Source organism: Alosa sapidissima, chromosome 20, assembly GCF_018492685.1.
Source record: "Alosa sapidissima isolate fAloSap1 chromosome 20, fAloSap1.pri, whole genome shotgun sequence".
NCBI lineage: Eukaryota > Metazoa > Chordata > Actinopteri > Clupeiformes > Clupeidae > Alosa > Alosa sapidissima.
In genome coordinates, this window is record NC_055976.1 from 22564264 (window position 1) to 22585028 (window position 20765).

The 20765-nt window shown below is 42.4% G+C and overlaps 2 protein-coding genes across 6 annotated transcripts in view; both read left to right on the forward strand.

Annotated features, from left to right (window-relative positions):
* gabrb2a (gamma-aminobutyric acid type A receptor subunit beta2a) overlaps window positions 1-13647 on the forward strand; it is a 39178-nt gene extending 25531 nt beyond the window's left edge. Inside the window, exons 8-10 of one of the 2 annotated variants that reach the window (XM_042074051.1) lie at window positions 2789-3033; window positions 3831-3971; window positions 10977-13646. In XM_042074051.1, the coding sequence (XP_041929985.1) occupies window positions 2789-3033; window positions 3831-3971; window positions 10977-11342 (752 nt within the window). In that variant the 3' untranslated portion in view covers window positions 11343-13646. Of the gene's footprint in view, window positions 1-2788; window positions 3034-3830; window positions 3972-10976 lie in introns of both variants that reach the window. The other variant, XM_042074052.1, reaches the window with a different exon arrangement.
* A 2745-nt stretch (window positions 13648-16392) lies between these two features.
* atp10b (ATPase phospholipid transporting 10B) overlaps window positions 16393-20765 on the forward strand; it is a 29183-nt gene continuing 24810 nt past the window's right edge. The window contains exons 1-2 of one of the 4 annotated variants that reach the window (XM_042074044.1): window positions 16393-16664; window positions 18212-18684. In XM_042074044.1, coding sequence (XP_041929978.1) covers window positions 18272-18684 — 413 coding nt within the window. In that variant the 5' untranslated portion in view covers window positions 16393-16664; window positions 18212-18271. Of the gene's footprint in view, window positions 16665-17056; window positions 17178-18211; window positions 18685-20765 lie in introns of those variants that run through there. The other 3 variants (XM_042074043.1, XM_042074045.1, XM_042074046.1) reach the window with 3 other exon arrangements.

Below are 20765 nucleotides of genomic sequence, written 5' to 3' on the forward strand. Positions count from 1 at the left end.
TAGCTTAGTGACCTGTCATATCCCGGCAAGCTGCCAGCGCTGGAGCGGAGTCTGCCAGATCCACGCCGCACGCGGGCCAAACTCGGCCCATATGCATCTGCCTTCTGCGATCCGCTCTGACATCACTCTTGAGAGGGGATGTCTCATCAAGGCCCTTAAGTACCCGGGACATGTCGAGATCGGAGTGGGCAGGCTGCTCCCTAATTGGGCCGTCTGCCTGTCACTCACATAATCAATGCAAAGTGCTGCCGCTGCTACGTGGCTCACTCATGCCCCTCCCAGGCTCCCGGTGCCGCCAGGCAGACTAGCTGGGGTTTCCTCCTAATGGCGCTCGCTGTCTGTGGCTCTCGCTGTGACAAACCATGGGACCAGGCTGACAAACACTGCCTCCTCCAATCTGGTTTGGGCGAGCGGGGGAGATGTGGCTGATCCGTGGTGATGTATCGCTGCTGGTTTCCATGACAAACGTAACCCCCAAACGTAACCCCCATGCCAGGGGCTGATTTGTTCCCTCCTGCTTAATGGGTCCCTGGCTCTTACCGTGAGGGGCCCACGCATCTTCTCTGACTCTAATTCACCTGAAAGGAAGATAAAGTGGGTGACTAATGATGGTGCTGGAGATTGAGCCGTGTGTCTTTATCACTCTGTGACTCTCTCTCTGCAACCCTTCCATCTCTATCTCCGTTTTCCTCCTCTTTGTTTACCATTCTTAGTGTCTCCCCTTTTCCCTTGGCACCTTGTAGTGTCTTGCATCTGTCTCTGTGTTTCACTGTTGATCATGGGTGTTCGTGCTCCTTTCGTTTTGCATGATCCGTTTACCCCTCCTTTTACCAAGTGCATCTCATTTTCTGTTCATCCTTCGCTCTCTTCTCTCACCCTCCCTTTCATACTCTAAATAGTTCTCTTTCTCTTTTCTCTTCTCTTCTCTTCTCTTTTCTCTTCTCTTCTCTTTTCTCTTCTCTTTCCTCTTCTCTTCTCTTCTCTTTCTCTTTTCTCTTCTCTTCTCTTCTCTTCTCTTCTCTTTCTCTCTTCTCTTCTCTTCTCTTCTCTTCTCTTTCTCTTTTCTCTTCTCTCCTCTCCTCTTCTCTCCTCTTCTCTTCTCTTCTCTCCTCTTCTCTCCTCTTCTCTCCTCTTCTCTTCTCTTCTCTTCTCTTCTCTCCTCTTCTCTCCTCTTCTCTTCTCTCCTCTTCTCTCCTCTTCTCTTCTCTCCTCTTCTCTCCTCTTCTCTTCTCTCCTCTTCTCTCCTCTTCTCTTCTCTCCTCTCCTCTTCTCTTCTCTTCTCTCCTCTTCTCTCCTCTTCTCTTCTCTTCTCTCCTCTCCTCTTCTCTTCTCTCCTCTCCTCTCCTCTTCTCTCCTCTCCTCTCCTCTCCTCTCCTCTTCTCTCCTCTTCTCTTCTCTCCTCTTCTCTCCTCTTCTCTTCTCTTCTCTCCTCTTCTCTTCTCTTCTCTTCTCTCCTCTCCTCTTCTCTCCTCTTCTCTCCTCTTCTCTCCTCTTCTCTTCTCTTCTCTCCTCTTCTCTCCTCTTCTCTTCTCTCCTCTCCTCTCCTCTTCTCTCCTCTCCTCTCCTCTCCTCTTCTCTCCTCTCCTCTTCTCTCCTCTCCTCTCCTCTCCTCTTCTCTCCTCTTCTCTCCTCTCCTCTTCTCTCCTCTCCTCTTCTCTTCTCTCCTCTTCTCTCCTCTCCTCTCCTCTTCTCTCCTCTTCTCTTCTCTTCTCTCCTCTTCTCTCCTCTTCTCTCCTCTTCTCTCCTCTCCTCTTCTCTCCTCTTCTCTTCTCTTCTCTTTCTCTCTCCTCTTCTCTTCTCTCCTCTTCTCCTCTTCTCTCCTCTCCTCTCCTCTCCTCTCCTCTTCTCTCCTCTCCTCTCCTCTTCTCTCCTCTTCTCTCCTCTTCTCTTCTCTTCTCTTCTCTCTCTCTCCTCCTCCTGCTCTCTCTGTGAGGTCATCTGCTTGAGTGAGTGTTTCATAGCATCCTCTGCTCCGTCTCTCTGCACGGGGTGAGCTTCCCTTGCAGAGCCCATCACAGACCAGTCTTGGCCCAGCTCTGGGCCAGTTATGGCGGGCCAACCGTATAGGATAGTGGAGTGCAACAGAGCCAGCGACTAATGGCATTGAAGGCCATTGAACGCCAAAGACCCAAGTGTGCCTGACTGGGGTGATTTATTATACGTGTGAATTTGACCAAATACAGATTGTGCATGCAGATGACTAGGAAAAACAAACGCAACGGGGGGAAAAAAATAATATAATGCAAAAGGCAGGTGAATTCTGCTGTGACTAATACTGCATGGTTGGAGATCACCACGGTTACAGCAACAATGATGACGACAAGAAAATGGATAGAACAAGGAAGCTAGATATTAAAGCATGTGATCATAATTCAAGATTTATCCTAATATTTGTGGTAGTGTACATCCCAGATGAGACGTTTGTGTGTAGCAATGCACACTGGTCCTCCCGCCAGGGCAGGAGTGCAAACAGAGAGAAATGCTGTTAAGCGGATTAATGTCCAGTGGTCTATAAGGGCCTTAATATGTTTATAATAAAGCATGGAAATGGTCATATTCACTTGAACAAATTGCATTTATTTAAGACTGTTTAAATGCGCACAAAGGCTCTCTCTATTCTGCACAATTCCTGTATTAGATATCAGGGAACAGCCTCTGTTTAAACTGGATGGCCTCCAGTTTGATGGTTTGCGGCAGGATTTAGGCCGGTCTGTTCTAGAATTTGAGCGATGTAGGCTGTGATGTGAAGATGATGTCATTCATGGTGGGTGGTGTTGTTGGTTTCCAGGTATCACCACGGTGCTCACCATGACTACCATCAACACACATTTGAGAGAGACCCTTCCCAAGATCCCCTATGTGAAGGCCATTGACATGTACCTGATGGGCTGCTTTGTCTTCGTATTCTTGGCCCTGCTGGAGTACGCCTTCGTCAACTACATCTTCTTCGGACGGGGGCCGCAAAGGCAGAAGAAGGCAGCGGAAAAAGCTGCCTTGGCCAACAATGAGAAGATGAGGCCTGACCCCAACAAGGTACTGCCTCGGTACACACACACACACATACACACACACACACACATACACACACACACACATACACACACACACACACACATACACACACACACACACATACACACACACACACATACACACACACACATACACACACACACACACATACACACACACACTCACACACACACACACACACACACACACACACACACACACACACATACACACACACAAAACAAACATGCCCACACTAAGATGTACTCTAATTCATTCAAATTGCCATTAACAGTAACAGTTTCGCTTCCAGGTTGCTGGCTTGGTGGCAGCTCCTCAGCACTGGATGCTCTCCTGGCTCTGTTCTCTTTTTAATGTTATTTCCGCAGTAGGCTACCACTCTGGTTCTGTAAGACAACCACTGTGGAATGGAAATGTATTCTGACACAGTACTTATTTTGCCCTGTGAATGGTGGTGGAAAGTCGGAAAGTGGTGACCATTCATTTACTGAGATGTACGGTACACTGGGCTTGTTCCCACTGTCTCTTTCCAAGGGCAAGCTTTCACAGAGCGAACCTCCCCCCAAAAAAAGAAAAGAAAAAAAGAGAAAAAAGAAAAAAAAACACAACATGGCTGGCAGCGTTTAAACCGCCTCCCGTCATAATCTTATTTAGTTTTATAAGTTAGATGTGCCAAATCCTTTTTCTCTCTTCTCTCTCTTCCTCTCTCTCTCTCTCTCTCTCTCTCTCTCTCTGTATCTCTGAGTGTTGCAAGCTCCCGTTTTCGAAGTAACCCTGATGATTTTGTGTGCTTGCAGTGGTTGATGGGAAATGTAGTTCAGAGAGACGATGCTCTGTATGCCCGAATGAAACAGAGGGAAATTGACGCATATGACTCGATGTGGGATCCGATCTTTGCAGAGGACGCGGCATTAGGACTAGGCGAGCAAAGAAATAAGGTACTTATCACTTGGCTGGAAGTAACAAAAAAATAAAAAAAAACAATAGAAAAGAAGGACTGTGTGATGGATCTGCATCAATACCCAGTCCAAAGCAAATAAAAACAAAAGAGCTCAACGCTATTTTTTGGTTTTCTTTCCCAACCCCTCTCCTCTTTTTTTACTTTTTTGGAATGAATGGATTTCCTGGCTACCATCATTGTTTTTTCACCATTCTGTTTCTCCCTTGCTTTGATCACGGTTTGCACCTGACTCTAGTCTCCCTCCGACCCCTTTTCTGCCAGCTTAGTCTTAAAAGCCTAGAGCCTCTAGATGACTTCTTTTTTTTTTTTGTCATGGTTATCTTACTCGATGACGACCACATAGCCTTGACGTGGACACGTGCTATTTTCTTTCTTATTGTCTTTTTTTCTCCCCCCAACAGTAATTGAGCAAGTGTTATGTAGCTAGCGTACAAAACAGAAATTAGCCTTGATGCTTGGATGATGTACAGTAGTTGTCCTAGGCTAGTCTAGCCAAGCGTTTCAAGCCAAAGCCATAGCGAGTGACTCAGCAGACTGCATGATGTTGTGAAGGTTTGTGGTTGTTTCTAGCATCACTGGCAACAGATTAGAGGCCTCTTCCTCCTCCACGGTCCTCTTCCTCCCTCCTCTTCTTCACCTTGAACCTCTCCTTTCCTCCATCTATGCTTAGCTGCTCGTCACTGTCGACCTCTCCAGTTTTTTACCGCTCCTCATGATTTCTTTATTTCCTTTTGATTTGCCTTTATTTACCTGGCTATTTACATGCAGAAAGAATTTTAACCAAGACCATGGTTGAAATTCGGAAATGAGTTATGACTTTTTTCCATTGAATTGTTTGATTTTGCTGGGTTTGCAAAGTGTATTGTATTTATTAATGATGCAACTGACAATGTTTAACTGTAAAGTGTGTAAAGTATATTGAGGTTAATTTATTCTTCTTAAAGGAGAATTCCGGTGTGATATTGACCTAAAGTGTGTTGAAACATGATAGCGAGTGTGAACGTATGTCTCATAGCTCACCTCGGCTTGTCCCCTGCACTCAGAAATCTGCCGCTAGTTAGCCAATGCTACCAGCAGTGTTTCGTTGTGGTGCCTCGGGCATCGGCCTAGCCATGCAAATAAATCACTGTTTTACACCATTTACGAGGCTCAAAGTACCTCCATACCTTATTGGTGAACTTCCGAGGGCCTTGACATTTAAAACGAGACATGGAGAACTTTGAAAAAGCACTGGTAGTTTATTTGCAAGACGATTTATACAGACAGTACCTTAAGGAATTTTACCGTTCGACGCCATCTTGAATTTAGTCACGATAAGTCGAGCGACGAGTACGAATGAACAGGTATTATAAGGGATCAGATTCCAAAAATAATTCAGTGGAAAAGCATGGATTCAGTTGCTTCCAGTAGCAGCAACTGGAATCCATGCATTTCCACAGAATTATTTTTGGAATCTGACCCCTTATCATACCTGTTCGTTCATACTCGTCGCTCGACTTATCGTGACTAAATTCTTTTACATCTTTTTATTTTCAATCGATCACAGAAGAGTTAATTTACAAATGTACATTAAAATTTTCAATGGATCTCATGAACAGTTTTTATAAACAAGTGCTCTACATCCACATCACACCCTCATCCTCTCCACACACGCACACACATACGCATCCTTATTGAGTCATCTCTGCACGCACGCTCACATGCACACACACACACACACACACACACACACACATGTGCATCCTTATTGAGTCATCTCTGCACACACGCTTACACGCACACACACACACGCCCCCACTCACACTCATACACCTATGCCACTCTCACTAATACACAAGAAGGGGAAATAATATTAATAAAAAAGGACAACAGCAATTAAAAAAGGAAAAGGAGAAAAAAAATAATAATGTAAAAAAAAAAAAAAAAACATTACCAGTACTTAGATAACCAGTGCGCAGTGCGTTGACAAATCACAGTAACGAACTAGTTCTAATTTATTTTACATTACCGACACATCATAGACAAAGTTAAGCCATCTAGCCCCCCAAGCGTGCCCACTCCAACAGCCAGAGGTCTCGGTCGCTGCGTGTCCAGCTCCTACCTGGGCTCCTCCCTGCGGAGTGAGGGTTGGCAACCGCACGCCGGCAGCTAGTTTCCCATTCAGGCACAAAAAAAAAAAACTTCACCCCATTATTATCACACTGGAGTGTGTGGAATAGATATTTCTCATATGACCTGCTTTTCCAGGTGGGAAAGTAGTGGATTCCAAAGGTCATGAAATAGGTCACCCTTATTGTGACTTTCAAGTGTTATCTTTTCTACGGGAAGAAATTGAGAGATCTGTTCTATAAACATATTGAATGTTGGTGCAAGCTTGTTTTTCCACCAGAGAAGAATACATTTCTTTGCAAAGTGTGTGATGGAAATCAACAATCTGCATTTCATTTGGTCCAAATGGCGGCTGCTTATGTCATTGAGTAAATAGACGCATGGGGACATCTCAAATTCTAGTTCCAAAACAGCTTTTGAATGAATCATTTTCCAGAAATTGTTCAATTTGTCGCAGTGCCAGAACATGTGCAAAAATGTACCTTCTTTGATTTTGCATCTTGGGCAGTTTGGTGAGTTTTCTTTAGAGATTTTATACATTTTCATAGGAGTAAGGTAGAGTTTATGAATGAATTTGAAATTTGTTTCTTTAATCTTGTTGCTAGTAAATGGGAAGAAAATTCTATCACATATATTTTGCCAATTATTATCTTCACATTTCATGGATAAGTCCGTTTCCCAGGTCTTTAGAATTGCTGGGAAAACTGTTTGGCATTTCTGATTTAAAATGTTGTACAGTTTGCTAATTTGGCCTCTAAGACCCCGTTTACACGAGCATGTGTTTTTTTTTATAAACGAAGACATTTCCCTATGTTTGAGCCTTTCATTTAGACGCAAACGGAGAATTCGCCCCGTAAAACGGTTATCCAAAAAAAACTCCGGCCAAAGTGATTTTTTTGGAAAACTTCGTTTATGCGTTTGGTTGTAAACTGTGGTAAACGGAGTTTTGGGCAGCCAACGTCACAGTATGTGACAGAAGTACACCAAATGTGCGAGCAATGTTTACATTTACATGTTCTCACGTGCGACTTTTAAGGGTTCTGATTGGTTAATGTGAGCTTGAGCTTATCGTTAGAGTCTAACGGTTAGACTGTAGGGCTTTGACTCCGAACTTCGTTATTCGAATATAATTCGATTATTTTTAAAATTAAAGATATTCGAACGAATTTTAGGGATCTCTTAATATTCGAACCTCTAGCCTATGGAGATAAGTTCTAGAAATGTATTTGGTTGTAAACGTTATTTTCGATTCAGATTCCGAGTTTTTTTTTCACGCCTGGTGAAGTAAAATCACGAGCTCATTAGCATGGCTATTATTGGTCATCTGGGCTCCTGTAGGTGACATTAGCATCTGGCTGGTTCGCGCTTAGTGAGCTCACACATAGACATAATAGACACTTTTATTTTAAAGTTAACCTTCCTCTGATTTTAATCACCTCAGTTATCAATCAAAGCAAACAGGGAAAAGAAATGGCAACACAATCATGAAAAACACTCAAATAAATAAATGTGCAGATAAGTCTGAATTAAAAGCAGCACTGGTTGAAGCCTGGAAATATTGTAAACAAAGTAACATTAGCTTAATTTGCTAGTGTATCATAGTCTGGTTAGACTGTTCAGTTTCCCTACGTGTGTTTAAGTTTCAAATGAATACTTTTTCTCCTTGGGACAGGCCCGTTTGAGTCTTGGAAAATACTTTTCCATTTGCATCGGGATTGAGATGATTAGAACTTAGCAGTCAATTTGAATGCAACAGTTTTAAACAAATTCGTGCAGCCTGCTAATGATGCTAACCGGATTTAATAGCAATTTAGCCAGTCATCTTGCACGATTAATGTTTGGATTACATGTTGTGCATGCTGAGGAGAGATGCGCCTGTTGAGAGGGAGAGAGAGAGAGTGTACGGGGGAAGAAGAGTCTGTGTTGAGGTAGGCCTACTTCTATCGCCTACTCTGGTAGAGTTTGACATACTACAATGCAAGATATATTTAGCCTAGGCCTATTTATTTATGGACAACGTAAGGCAGGAGGTGTGTGTTGCTTTTAATTATGAATGTTCTATCGAACGTATTTTTTATTGATATCGATTACATGTCTATTGCGATACATATCGCTATCGTTTTATTGCCCAGCCCTATCTCAATAACAATTTTAACAATTTTAACCTTTCGTGCACATAGTCTATTGACATTGACTGATACACTGCCCTCTGGTGGACAGAACATATAGAACTTAAGTTTGATACCAATATCGGTCTTACTGGAGACATTTAATGGGTTAAAATATTATTAATACATATTCGAATATATTCGAATTTTAATATTAATAAACAAACGAACTTCGAATATGATTTTTGGGCCAAAGTCAAAGCCCTATTAGACTGCCACTGTGGTTTGGCGTGCTCATGACAGCATGTATGTACACGGGTTCGTGTAAACACATTTAAAAAAAAAAAACGGTCTTGTGTAAATGCAGTTTTATTTGCAAACGTAGATGGCCAGATATTCGTTTAGAAAAATACCCTGCTTCGTGTAAACGTAGTCTAATTGTAGATGGTGTTATTAGGTTCTCTTCCAATTCAGTCAGTTCGAAATTTAACTTGTTTTCTTTAATAAGCGATTTTATAGTGCTCTGGATTTACATGTATTTGAGAAAATCTGAGTTAGGCTAATTCAATTCTGAACTTAGTTCTTGAAATGTTTTGAATTTCCAGTTTTTATGAAACATGTCTTTGAGTTGATTTATCCCCAATTGTCTCCATCTATCAGTTAAATGCAAGTATTTTCTTAAATCAGGATTTTGATGGATAGGTGAGTATACAGAAATGAATTTAGCAGTGCCAAACTTTCTTAAACAGCCTCGCCAAACAGATAATGTGTTTACAACAGTAAATTATTGCCCTATGTTTTTTATCTTTTTAAAATGTTTGATAAATATGAGAGAGTGTAAAGGTATTGGGTCAACATATCCTGCTTCTATTTGTACCCAATGAGAGTCTGGTCTTCCCAATGACCATGATAGTATGTTTCTTAGTTAGGCTGACCAGTAATAGTGTTGGAAATTGGGGAGACCTAGACCACCCATGGGTTCAGGTTTCATCAGGGTCAGTAGTTTAATTCTTGGTTTCTTATTGGACCATATAAATTTTGAAATGTGACTGTTCAGTTTTTTAAAGAATGTTATAGACAAGTAGCAAGGTACATTTTGAAAGAGAAAATTCAGTCTAGGAAGGATATTCATCCTGATGACATTTATCCTCCCTAAAGGTAAAGGTAGTTTGGCCCATCTACATAGATCGCTGTTAATGTCATTAGTAAGGGGAATGTAATTCTTTTTAAATAAATCAACTAGTTGTGGTGTGAAGTGTACTCCTAGATATTTGAATCTGGTGACCATTTAAAAGGGTATAATTTCTGCATTTCTTCTGTTGGGTTCATATGTAAGAGACATGCATTGGATTTATTGTAATTTATCTTATATCCAGAGAATTTTCCAAATTGTTCAATTGTGCTATATAAGTGTGGTAAGGAATTTTCTGGTTGCTCAATATATAAGACTATATCATCATCATATAAAGATAATTTATGATCGTCTTTGCCAATGTGTACTCCTTTTAAGTTGATATTATCTCGTACAGATGTTGCTAATGTCTCAATCACTATTGCAAACAATGAGCTTGACAGTGGACACCCTTGTCTCGTACCTCTCATCAAGTTGAACGGAACAGATGTCAAACCATTAGTTATAACTGCTGCTTTTGGAGCTTGGTAGATTGCCTTGATCCATTCAATAAAGTCATCTCCCATATTTAATTTATGCAATACACTAAAGAGGAAGTTCCACTCAACTCTGTCGAAGGCCTTCTCTGCATCCAAAGATAGAAGCAGAGAAGGCCTTTGATTCACCTTTAAGTAATTAGTAATGTTCAGCAACCTTCTAATGTTGTCCGTGGAGTATCTTCCCTTAATAAATCCTGCTTGATCTAGGTTGATAACTTTGGGCATGATATTTTCGAGTCGTGACTAAATTCAAGATGGCGTCGGACGGTAAAATTCCTTAAGGTACTGTCTGTATAAATCGTCTTGTAAATAATCTACCAGTGCTTTTTAAAAGTTCTCCATGTCTCGTTTTAAACGTCAAGGCCCTCGGAAGTCTACCAAGGAAGTATGGAGCTACTTTGAGCCTCATAAATGGTGTAAAACAGTGATTTATTTGCATGGCTAGACCGATGCCCGAGGCACCACAACGAAACACTGCTGGTAGCATTGGCTAACTAGCAGCAGATTTCTGAGTGCAGGGGACAAGCTGAGGTGAGCTATGAGACATACGTTCACACTTAGTTACATGTTTCAAGACACTTTAGGTCAAAATCACACCGGAATTATCCTTTAACTCCTTAGGGTCTTGCACTTTAGTTATCTTAACACTATTATACTTTTATGTATACTTTATATACACTGTGTTTCTAACATGTAATCACATTCCAGATAGTCTGATTCTATGAACGACAGACTCCTACTCTGCCGATATTTCCTGAACAGTCTGGTAGTGAAATTTAAAAATTGAGTATAAAATGCTGTCACACTTGTATAAAGTACAAAGCCAAAGAAACACTTTCAGACAGACACCCATCAGTCCACAGGCGATGACTAAATTTGCCACAAAAGACCCATCTAGCACAACACCCACAGTGCCCTCTGCCTCTGTTTCTCTCTCTCTCTCTCTTGTTCTCTCTCTCTCTCTCTCTTGTTCTCTCATTGTATCTCTTTCTATCCATCTCTCCTTGTCATTCTTTCTCTCTTTGCCTCTTTATTTTTGGCTCTCTCTTTCTCCATTTCCACCTCTCTCTCTCTCTCTCTCTCTGGCCCTCCAGATGAACCCGGACGACAACATCCTGCTCGGCACCCTGGAGATGAAGAACGAGATGGTGTCGTCCGACCTGTCGCGCGCGCTGGGCGGCGGCGGAGGAGGCGGCGTTGACCCCCGCAGCACCATGCTGGCGTACGACAGCTCCACCCTGCAGTACCGCCGCGCCGCGCTGGCCCGCCAGAACTACGGGCACAGCGCGCTGGAGCGCCATGCCACCAAGAAGAGCCGTCTGCGCCGACGGGCCTCCCAGCTCAAGGTCAACATCCCCGACCTGTCCGACGTCAACTCCATCGACAAGTGGTCTCGGATGATCTTCCCCACTGTCTTCTCCTTCTTCAACGTAGTCTACTGGCTTTACTACGTCCACTAAGAGGAGTAGGAGGAGTTGTGCGGTTTGGGGCTGAACTGAGAAATTGTGTGTGTGTGTGTGTATGTATGTGTGTGTGGGTGTGTGTGTGTGTGTGTGTGTGTGTGTGTGGGTGTGTGTGTGTGTGGTGTGGCCGGGGGATGCAACAAAAGGAAAAACGAAAAAGAACAGTGCACTGACGTTTTCTTTTTCTTTTTCCTGTTTTTTGTTTTTGTTTTGTTTTTGTTTTTTTTTTTTGCTTATTGTTTCAAAACAATGAAAACAACAACGATGAGGGAGGAAAGACCCTTTGGAAGAAGGATCTGACAGCAGGAGTTGGGATTAACGGAATTTATCCTGAGAATGCTGGAATGACTGACGAAGCGCGTGGATAGTGTGGAAAGAGAGATTTTAAAGACATGCGATATTGCAAAGCCTGTTCCAGAGTTCCAGTATATCACGTATATTTGTCATTCGTAGCATATTCTGTGGTTCAAATATTTATGCTTGTGTTTGCATATACTTTAAAAACTTTGTTTTTCGGGTTAGTATACCTATTTACTTCGTAGCCAAGCCAACTGCATCCAGGAAAGGTTACTAACTGATCTTTTAAGGGGTCCTCCTTGAAAGCCTTTTTTTTTCCTATAGTCGCTATATATATCAAACATCTTTTTGAAAAGCATGCTTCGGTTTGATATAATTTAAATCTCGGTTATTGAGATGGAGCACAATGCATTTTTAATTTTAACTAGTTTTGAGAAAAAAATATATTTTATTCTTTCACATGAGTTCTTTCAAATTCCATGCAGATCACTGCCTCAGAGCCCAATGACAAACAGGGTCGGAGTCTGAGAAACGTTTGGTTTTTAGCAGGGTGTCATGTTTAAAGACCGACGAAAAGAACTCTTTGCCATTGGCCGCCTGACTATCCATGGCATTTTTACTGGACAGGAGACATCAAGCTATGGAAATGCTGGACATAAACGACCCTCACACTGATAAACAAAGCACTGCCCGGACTTTAAATTGGCACCTCTCCCACCCTCCCTCCCACCTCTCTCCGCGTTTGGACTCATGGTCCAGTTGGGCTTCTCCAGAACGTTAGTCCCTTTTTTTTGGCCAATTGTAATGATTTGAATCTATCGCTGCAGTCCTCACCTCTCTTCTGTACAAAAAAACAACCATGCCAGTGTTTGGCGTAGCCCTGAGGCCTCTCATGGCTTCCCTTCCATCTTCAGTGTGTCCCCTTTCACATCGTGCTACACACAGCTGGAAACAGACACAGAGGAGTCGTGTTTTCGGCCTTTGACCATGCCAAAGCACAGGCCAAGAAGGTGTGTTGGTATCAACTGTAAACCATTGTCATAATCGATAGATTTAAGTTTCATAACCGTAGATGATGTTTAAAAAAAGGTACACAATTTTATAATTATATAGGTATTCTCAAATGTTAATGTAATTAATCATTATTTAAAGGTTTTTTTTTGTGTATTAAGTTTCTAAATGTTGGCTACTTCGGTTTAAAAAGGGAACTAAGTACAGTATTCTCATCAACCAACACTGAGAACATTTTTTCCAAGGCCTCAAAGAGCACATATATGTACATGAAAAATATAAGATTTATCTAATACTGAATTTATGTGTAAATAGATCTTAATCCACTCAAATTACCATCACAAAATATGACAGCATCAGGATTCTATAATCAAGACATCTGTCAAACATTTTTTTGTATAAACTCCTGTAAATTATAACAATATTTCATAATGACCTGTAAATATATCTTATGTAATGATTGTCAACAATTACAAAAAAATGTATCTAAATTAAATTATTAAAATGAAACAAATTCTATTTTTGTTGTTTAGCCATTTGAACTCTGAGCTTTTATCATATGTTAGAATGGTGATATGACTGTGTAGTCCATGCCTGTTTTCAATGTATTTCTTGGAAATTTCCACAAATGGGAAGCGAATTCTGGGAAAGGAATGTCCCAGATTTGGTCCTGGATCTGGATGTCTTGGATGTAGGCTAACAGTCTTTATGTCACAGTGTTGGTGAGTTGACATGGATTTGACATATGAATAGTCCTAAATAGAATATAAATAGACCTAAATGGTCTGCAATACAACTTCATTTCAGTGCTCCTCCCCACATTACAGGCAACTGTGTGGTAATCCTACTGAGCACAAGATGGTGTCTAGGTGGTTGTTAGCTGTTGCAGGTCCCTTGCAATGCATCTGAAGCACCTATGGACTTGACAATTGCTATTCAAGTACAATCGCCTGTTAATGCCTTGTATTTCATGTAGGTGTTCTTTGTATATATTCTCAAATCTAGATTAAATCATTGAGTGTATGTGTGATATTTTAGCCTTCTGGTGAATGGTGAGGGGGCAAACAATCATCGGCCCCAAAGGCACCCAGTTTAGAGAGCCCTGTCAGTCTGGGTTCTCATGATAGGTTGACGGATGTTGAAAGACCTGAAAACTGAAGTTTTTTTTTCTTTTCTCTGTTGACATTAGCAGTGTTGAAGTTGTGGGGTGTATAATATAATAATATAATCTCGATCTGATGATGCAGTCAAGCATCCAGTGCCGGATGTTTTAATTACAGACAAATCCATATGGTCTGTTTACAATCTGCCAGAAGATACTGGTGGTGAACCACAGAGACATACAGAGAAAGAGAGAAATGGATGGAGAGAGATCGAGAGAAATGGAGAGAAAGAAAGAATGAGAGATGGTGCACGCTAAACATAAAATGTATTCATGAATGCTGACCCAGATAGTGGCTGGCACAGACCCATACTCGGGCCACAAGTGAGCCGGATCAGGGCCACACATGGGCCTCAGTCCACTGCTGTCTGGGGATGATGCTGCGGTGGGTATTTTGTGAGCCTCATGACTGACTGAATAACAGCGGATGCAGATGGAACCCAGAGAATGCATAATGGATGAAAAAGGCAACACATCCGTCTCTCACTCTCTCTCTATGTGTGTGTGTGTGTGTGTGTATTGGTGTGTATGCATGTGTGTGTATATTGGCTTTCATATTTGGTGTGTGTGTGTATGGGAATATCCGTTTTGTGTGTGTGCATGAGAATGTGCGTTTTGGTGTGTGTGTGTCTGAAAAAAGAGGAGAGAGAGAAAAAATGTGAGTTCTAGTCGGCAGTTAGTTAGCCACGGGGGACATTAACCCAGGAAGGCATGAACGTGCAGCACACCCTGGACCTGGAGCTGAGGAGAGGCCCTGCAGGCCACTGGGACTGCAACATGAAAGCCAGGCAGAAATAGAGATAAATTCTAAGCCCCCCCCCTCACCACTCACACTCACACACACACGTGCACACTCTCACACACAAACTCTCATGCACACTCTCTCTCTCTCACACACACGTACTCTCATGCACACTCACACACACACACGTACTCTCATGCACACTCTCTCTCACACACACACATACCCACATGCACATGCAGAGAGAGAGAGGAAAATTCACTTTGCCATGTGATTGCCACTATAAACCACAGCCAGAAGCTTGTATTTGAAAATGTCACCTTATTCACTGTGTTGACTGATCCAATGGGTGATATTTCCAACCCCTAGGTTTGGGAATCCGATGCAGATGAAACCTTCTAAATTGCAGTGACAGCGCCATTTTGTGCACTGCAAAGAGGATTGCCAGGAGCCTCCTATTCATAGCAGTGGGAAGCAAGGTGTTAAAATCTTAATTATCTTTTTTCCTTCTTTAGGGGACTGTGAGAATTGCTTTTGAGGGAGGGGGAGAAGAGAGAAAAACACCGTTCTGCTATGAGGTGAAAATTACATCCAATATTTGACAGTCAATCTGCCGGTAAGCCCATGCCTCAGAAGAAAGGTAGACAAGGTATTTCATTAGTGAGGCCAAAACACTACTCCAGTAGGCCTATGGTTTTTTTTCTTCTTTAAATCAGATTGTGCAAGAAACCTACAATCTGCCGATTGGGCGTTGAAGGGTGGTTACCATGGTGATGCTACTGCTAAAGGGATGCTCAAGTCTAGTTGGTCATGTGGAATACAGCATCAGCATCCTCTGCGTCATCTTCCCGTTAAGATTATAAACCGGCAGTGGCAGCTATGGCACACTGGATTGCTGGTGGCAGTCACCAGTGCATGGAACATCCCTGTTGGGGGGAAAAAAGAAATCAATGTATTTCACATTATGGCCTTGGGGTTCCCTTAGACACCCAATCAGACGAGACGCGCTGGCAAACCAATGGCTAATCAAATTGGCCTGCAAGTGGTCCAAGAAATGAAAGTAGGCCTAACAGCTGAGATCGTGAGTAAGAACTTCTTAACAACTAAACTTCATGGGGCTTTGACCAGAGTGGCATATGGTAACTGAGTTTGTTTGTGGCAACAGTGGGACTGAGTGGGAAGCGGGGCTTGGGATTAGTCAATTGCTTTTGTTTGTCAGTGCAAGCATTTGGTCTGGATAAAGAATGAAAAAAGGAAAATGAAATAACTCTACGACCAGACTCAATTTGTAACTTGGACACAATAATAAAAAAGTTAATGTTCATGTTATGCATTTTGGTGGTCCATCCGATACATACGAATAAAAATGTAAAAAAAAAAAGTCTGAAACAAGGAATCCATACTATGAATTATTATATTTTCATCATTATAATAGGTCAGTAATAATTTTCACCTACAAAAATGAATAAATCACCTTTACAGGAGAGGCGAGAGCTAAATATGAATGCTAACATTATCTTGTAATAGTTTTCACATGAAGCTGCTTATAGGCTAATACATCAAAGTTTATGAGCTTCCTCTGTTGACGTCAATAAGCTGTGTTGGTGTTGGAAAAATGTAGGCTAGGCCTAATGTTTATTGTCTTGCTGTTTATTGTTCTGCTCCAGGAAGGGCTAAGCCGTTTTGTTTCCATAAATAGATCACTAGTTAGTTTGCACAGATGGTATCTCTATGTCCATATGATACCAAATGCCAATGCTCCAATAGATCTTATTCCTTTGTAGTTGTTTTTTTTTCTTCCTTTTGTGGTTAGGGGGACATTAAAAACAGCAAAGGTCAAGATTACCCGGAACAATGATATGAGAAATAGGGAAGGAAGGGAAAAGAAGACGGCCACGCAACAATCCAAGAATGACACCTTAGCAACGAGCACATTTTCTGTGTTTTATTTGAAACGGGCCTTGGAATTTGAACTAGGCACAAGCTGTTATTTCTTGTTCTAGTCTACTGTTAAATGTCCCATGGCATGTAACATGGCATTAGGTTTGATAGGACTCCGCAGTGGCCACAACCTAGGAACACAGCTCTGCAAGTGAAAACCGCACAGGTGAGTTGAGAGTGGCTTGTTACCCAAATGAGTCACAGGGGGTAGAGTCAGCTTTAGGCGACTCTGTTCATTCGAGTCCCCCATGCAATAACAATCATAAAGCCAGCAGGGAACAACTGCGACCGTACGGTACAGCTCTTTGATACGTGTTCCGTTGTCTTAAGTTTAGCCATGCATAGTTAAAGACAAACGCAACAGCGGCGCGGGCCTGTTCTCACCCATCAGCGAACGAGAGCGCTGCCATCATCACGCTACGATACACAGATGCAGTACGGTAACGCGAAGGGCCTCATTTCCCCTCGCGCTCTTGAAAGGGCATTAGGGGGAGATGTAAGAGACAAAAAAAAACAGATGCTCTCCGCGTTTTAATGCTTTCATGTCACTGGCGTAAATAAAGTTCCACAACCCTCTGCATCATCTGACTTGAAGAGGAGGAGAGCGTGTGGGGGAAGAGACTTTGTGGTTGTCGCAGCTGCGCCACCGTGTTGCCAAGCAGAAGGGCCAGCCACTCCAGTACGGTTAATACGATACTTCCATGGCTCTCACCTGCTCTATATTGGTTCAGTATCCTGTCTGCTTATTACTCCTAAACGTCTATTGATGCCACTGTAGGTTTAGGGTGGGGAACAGTCATTACCTCTTTGAATGGGCCTAGTAGTCATTTTACTCAGATTTCACGGACATTTCTTGGGTAGACTGCAGCTGCTGTGCTGTGGAATAGTCGTCAGAGAGACTATTCAAATGTTTTTATGCCTTTTTATGCCTAGCTCATTTTAAGCTCGAATTGCTACGCAATTGTGTAAAGCTGAAGTATATTGGATCATTTAAAACATATATAATTTTCCAACATCCGACAGTTCCAACATTGTCTTAGTATGATTCAGAAAAAAAGTTATTCTCAGAGACATGCCATGTTACTTGCAGAAGTTATAGAACAGGTCTAGCAACATATCCATCCATTAACAACAGGATAGTTAGTGTTCAAATGTGTTCTCTATGTGAGTGCCATTGTCAACATTTTCTAAACTTTATAATATGTGTCTGATACATATGAATTACCTTGGTTTCTGTATTGAAATAATGATTTTTAGAATGTGTTTCACAGATTGACCAATGAACATTTGAACACTCTCCTAGCATGTGATGAAACAATCTCACCTTATAGGGCCATTAGTGATTGATGAACTCATTCCTGTTAAAACTGGGTTATTAGGCCATTACCTTATCCTCAACTATTTCATATCAAATTTAAATTTCATATCAAATTTACATCTTATCTTCCCTTGCGTCGTCAATCCCACAACTATAGCAGGCTTTTTGACAGGCAGGCTTAAACCACATACCTGAGTTAAGGTGGAGAAGAACAGGCTAGCAAGGCGTGCTCAGGTGTGCCATCAGGCTGGCTTTCCTGTCAGTCGTCAGTTGTGCACGTGGAGTAGTGTGTGTGTGTGTGTGTGTGTGTGTGTATGTGTGAGAGAGAGAGAAAGAGAGAGAGAAAGAGAGAGCTGTGCTGTGCTGTGGATTCCCCCAACTAACCTAATCCCCAGGGTGCTGACCTACACCACACCTCCACAGTGACCCCTCAGTGCAGGGATGGCGCCGCGGCCATGAGGTGGACGGACCCGATGGCCTTGCTCGGCCGGCGATGGGGGAGACGGCGGCAGGAGCAGGACAGCACCGTGCGGACGCTGGTGTCCAACCTGCCCTACGAGGACCTGAAGAAGAAAGAGCAGCCCAATCGGCAGTACAAAGGCAACGCCGTCAAGACCACCAAGTACACCCTGTGGTCGTTCGTCCCCAAGAACCTCTACGAGCAGTTCCACCGCGTGGCCAACATCTACTTCGTTGGCCTGGCTGTGCTCAACTTCGTGCCGGTGGTGAACGCCTTCCAGCCGGAGGTGGCCCTCATCCCTATCTGTGTCATCTTGGCACTCACCGCCATCAAGGACGGCTGGGAGGACTTCAGGAGGTACCAGACTGACCAGAAGCTCAACAATCTGCCATGCTCCGTCTACAGCAGGTACACGGCAGTGCTCCCTCCCCCTCTTCCTCTCCTCTTTTCCCGTCTCACGCAGAGCAGTGAGAGGGCTGGCTGCTTGGACATCAGATGGCTCTTTTACAGTATCAGTGTACAAGAGGTGGTTGGAGTAGATTGGCTACGGAGCAGAAGCCTATCTGTGCAATTGTGTGTATCTGTTTTTTATATTCTCAGCGTACTGCATTTCTAGTCTGCTCATGACAAGTACTGGGTACGCATGTGTGAACAACTGTCTCTCTCTGTTTTTCTCTGTGTTAGTGTGTGCATGAGCGTGTGTGTATGTCTCTCTCTCTCTCTCTCTCTGTGTGTGTGTGTGTGTGTGTGTGTGAGTGTGTGTTTTACTTCATCTGTGTTTCAAAACCCCATGGGAATTTTTGACCTAGAAATAAAATTTGAGTGGGAGATTTCTCTCCTTTTGAAGAGCCTCACAACAATGTCTGGCAACCAACGCATTGTGAGCAGGTTTGATGAAATCCCCATCTCTGTGTTGCATCATAGGCAAGGCAGTGTGCAGGTCGTTTAAATCTATTTTAGAAAAACCAAATGTGAAAACGGAATAACTAGGAGAAACAGCGGAAAAAAAGGAGCAACCCAAAACACTTCTTCCTGTGCTGTCATTAAAACACAGGCATTCTCTTTCAGCTGAAACACTACACCGGTATCTAAACATAACGTCTGATAAATGACAGGGACCACAGACAGACTTTATGCTTTGTGTTGTCTATTTGTCCCTATGCAGTTCTACTGTTCAGTTTTCTATACAGTATATATTTAAATTACAGTTTGTTTTTCACTATAGCTGATTAGCAACAGACAGGTGGATTCCCTTATGGTGTGATAGATTAGAACTTGTTTGAAAAGATCTCATAGTATGACAAGTTTGGGGTTTAACAGATGTACCTTTAATCTATGACCAACTGCTTAAATCGATTTATGCAGGGGCATAGAAAGGTGTTTTACACTCTTTACCACGGGACGGCTTACTGGAAGGTGTGCTAAGCTGAGCAATTCCCGGCTTCCACCGTTGTGCCCTTGAGCAAGGCACTTAACCCCAAGTTGCTCCGGGGACAATGGGATCCCTTGTAATATAGCTGACTTATGTAAGTCACTTTGGTCAAGAAGTGTCTGTTAAATGTAATGTAATGTAATATATTGATGGGCTCAACTTCAGGTGTTCAGTAACATAGGCCGCAGTGATTTCTTTCATACAATCCACGTTTTCAATGTGATTTAACAACATGGTGACTAGGATATCACATGAACAGCTGTTGTTTCAAAACACCAATCCTTGAAATTCTTACATCATCAAAACTATTGGCTAGAATGATTCGCACCATGTCACTAATGGAACCCCTAACCATCTGTTTATGTATACATTCCTTTAAGGTTCATATAATTTCTAAAAATGTAATCAGTATATTATGTAGGCAAATGTAATGGCAATATATGATTCTCCTGAGATAAAAACAACAACAACAACAAAAACAGGTAAGAAACAGGAATACTATGATGTCACAATGCTCTAGGCTCATATTTATACCTTGACAGCTGTGCCCTACAAAAAGTCAGGTGACTTATGCTTCAAGGAGCCATTTTTAGTTGAAGATATCCTTATCTCAATATCAGAAGAGCTCTATCTGAAATAGACATCGCATAGCCCTGCTGGAGAAAAGCCAGCGTTAGAATGTGCTGATTTTGCCTTTTATGAGAGTTCCTATTTTTTATTCACTTGTATGAATCATACATTTGTTCATTTATCCCTTAATACCAGCAGAAGTGAGACACAAAATAGCTTTATCAATCAGCTAAATGTCCACGTCATTGTACCTCAATGCATCGCTAATAGCATTGCACCAATGACAATGAGTCAGCAAGAGTCACAGATTGCTGTTTAGTCACATCCAGTGACACGCAGTCAGTTACTCGCTCACTCTGCGTGTTTATGTAACATGCGCACACGAAGCGTAGCATTAGCGTAGCGTAGCATTAAAGACTCTATTAAAGGGCCGTGGGCGAGCCACAGTGGAGGCTGCTGTTGCGTGTCTGCTTTTGTTTGGCGCAGG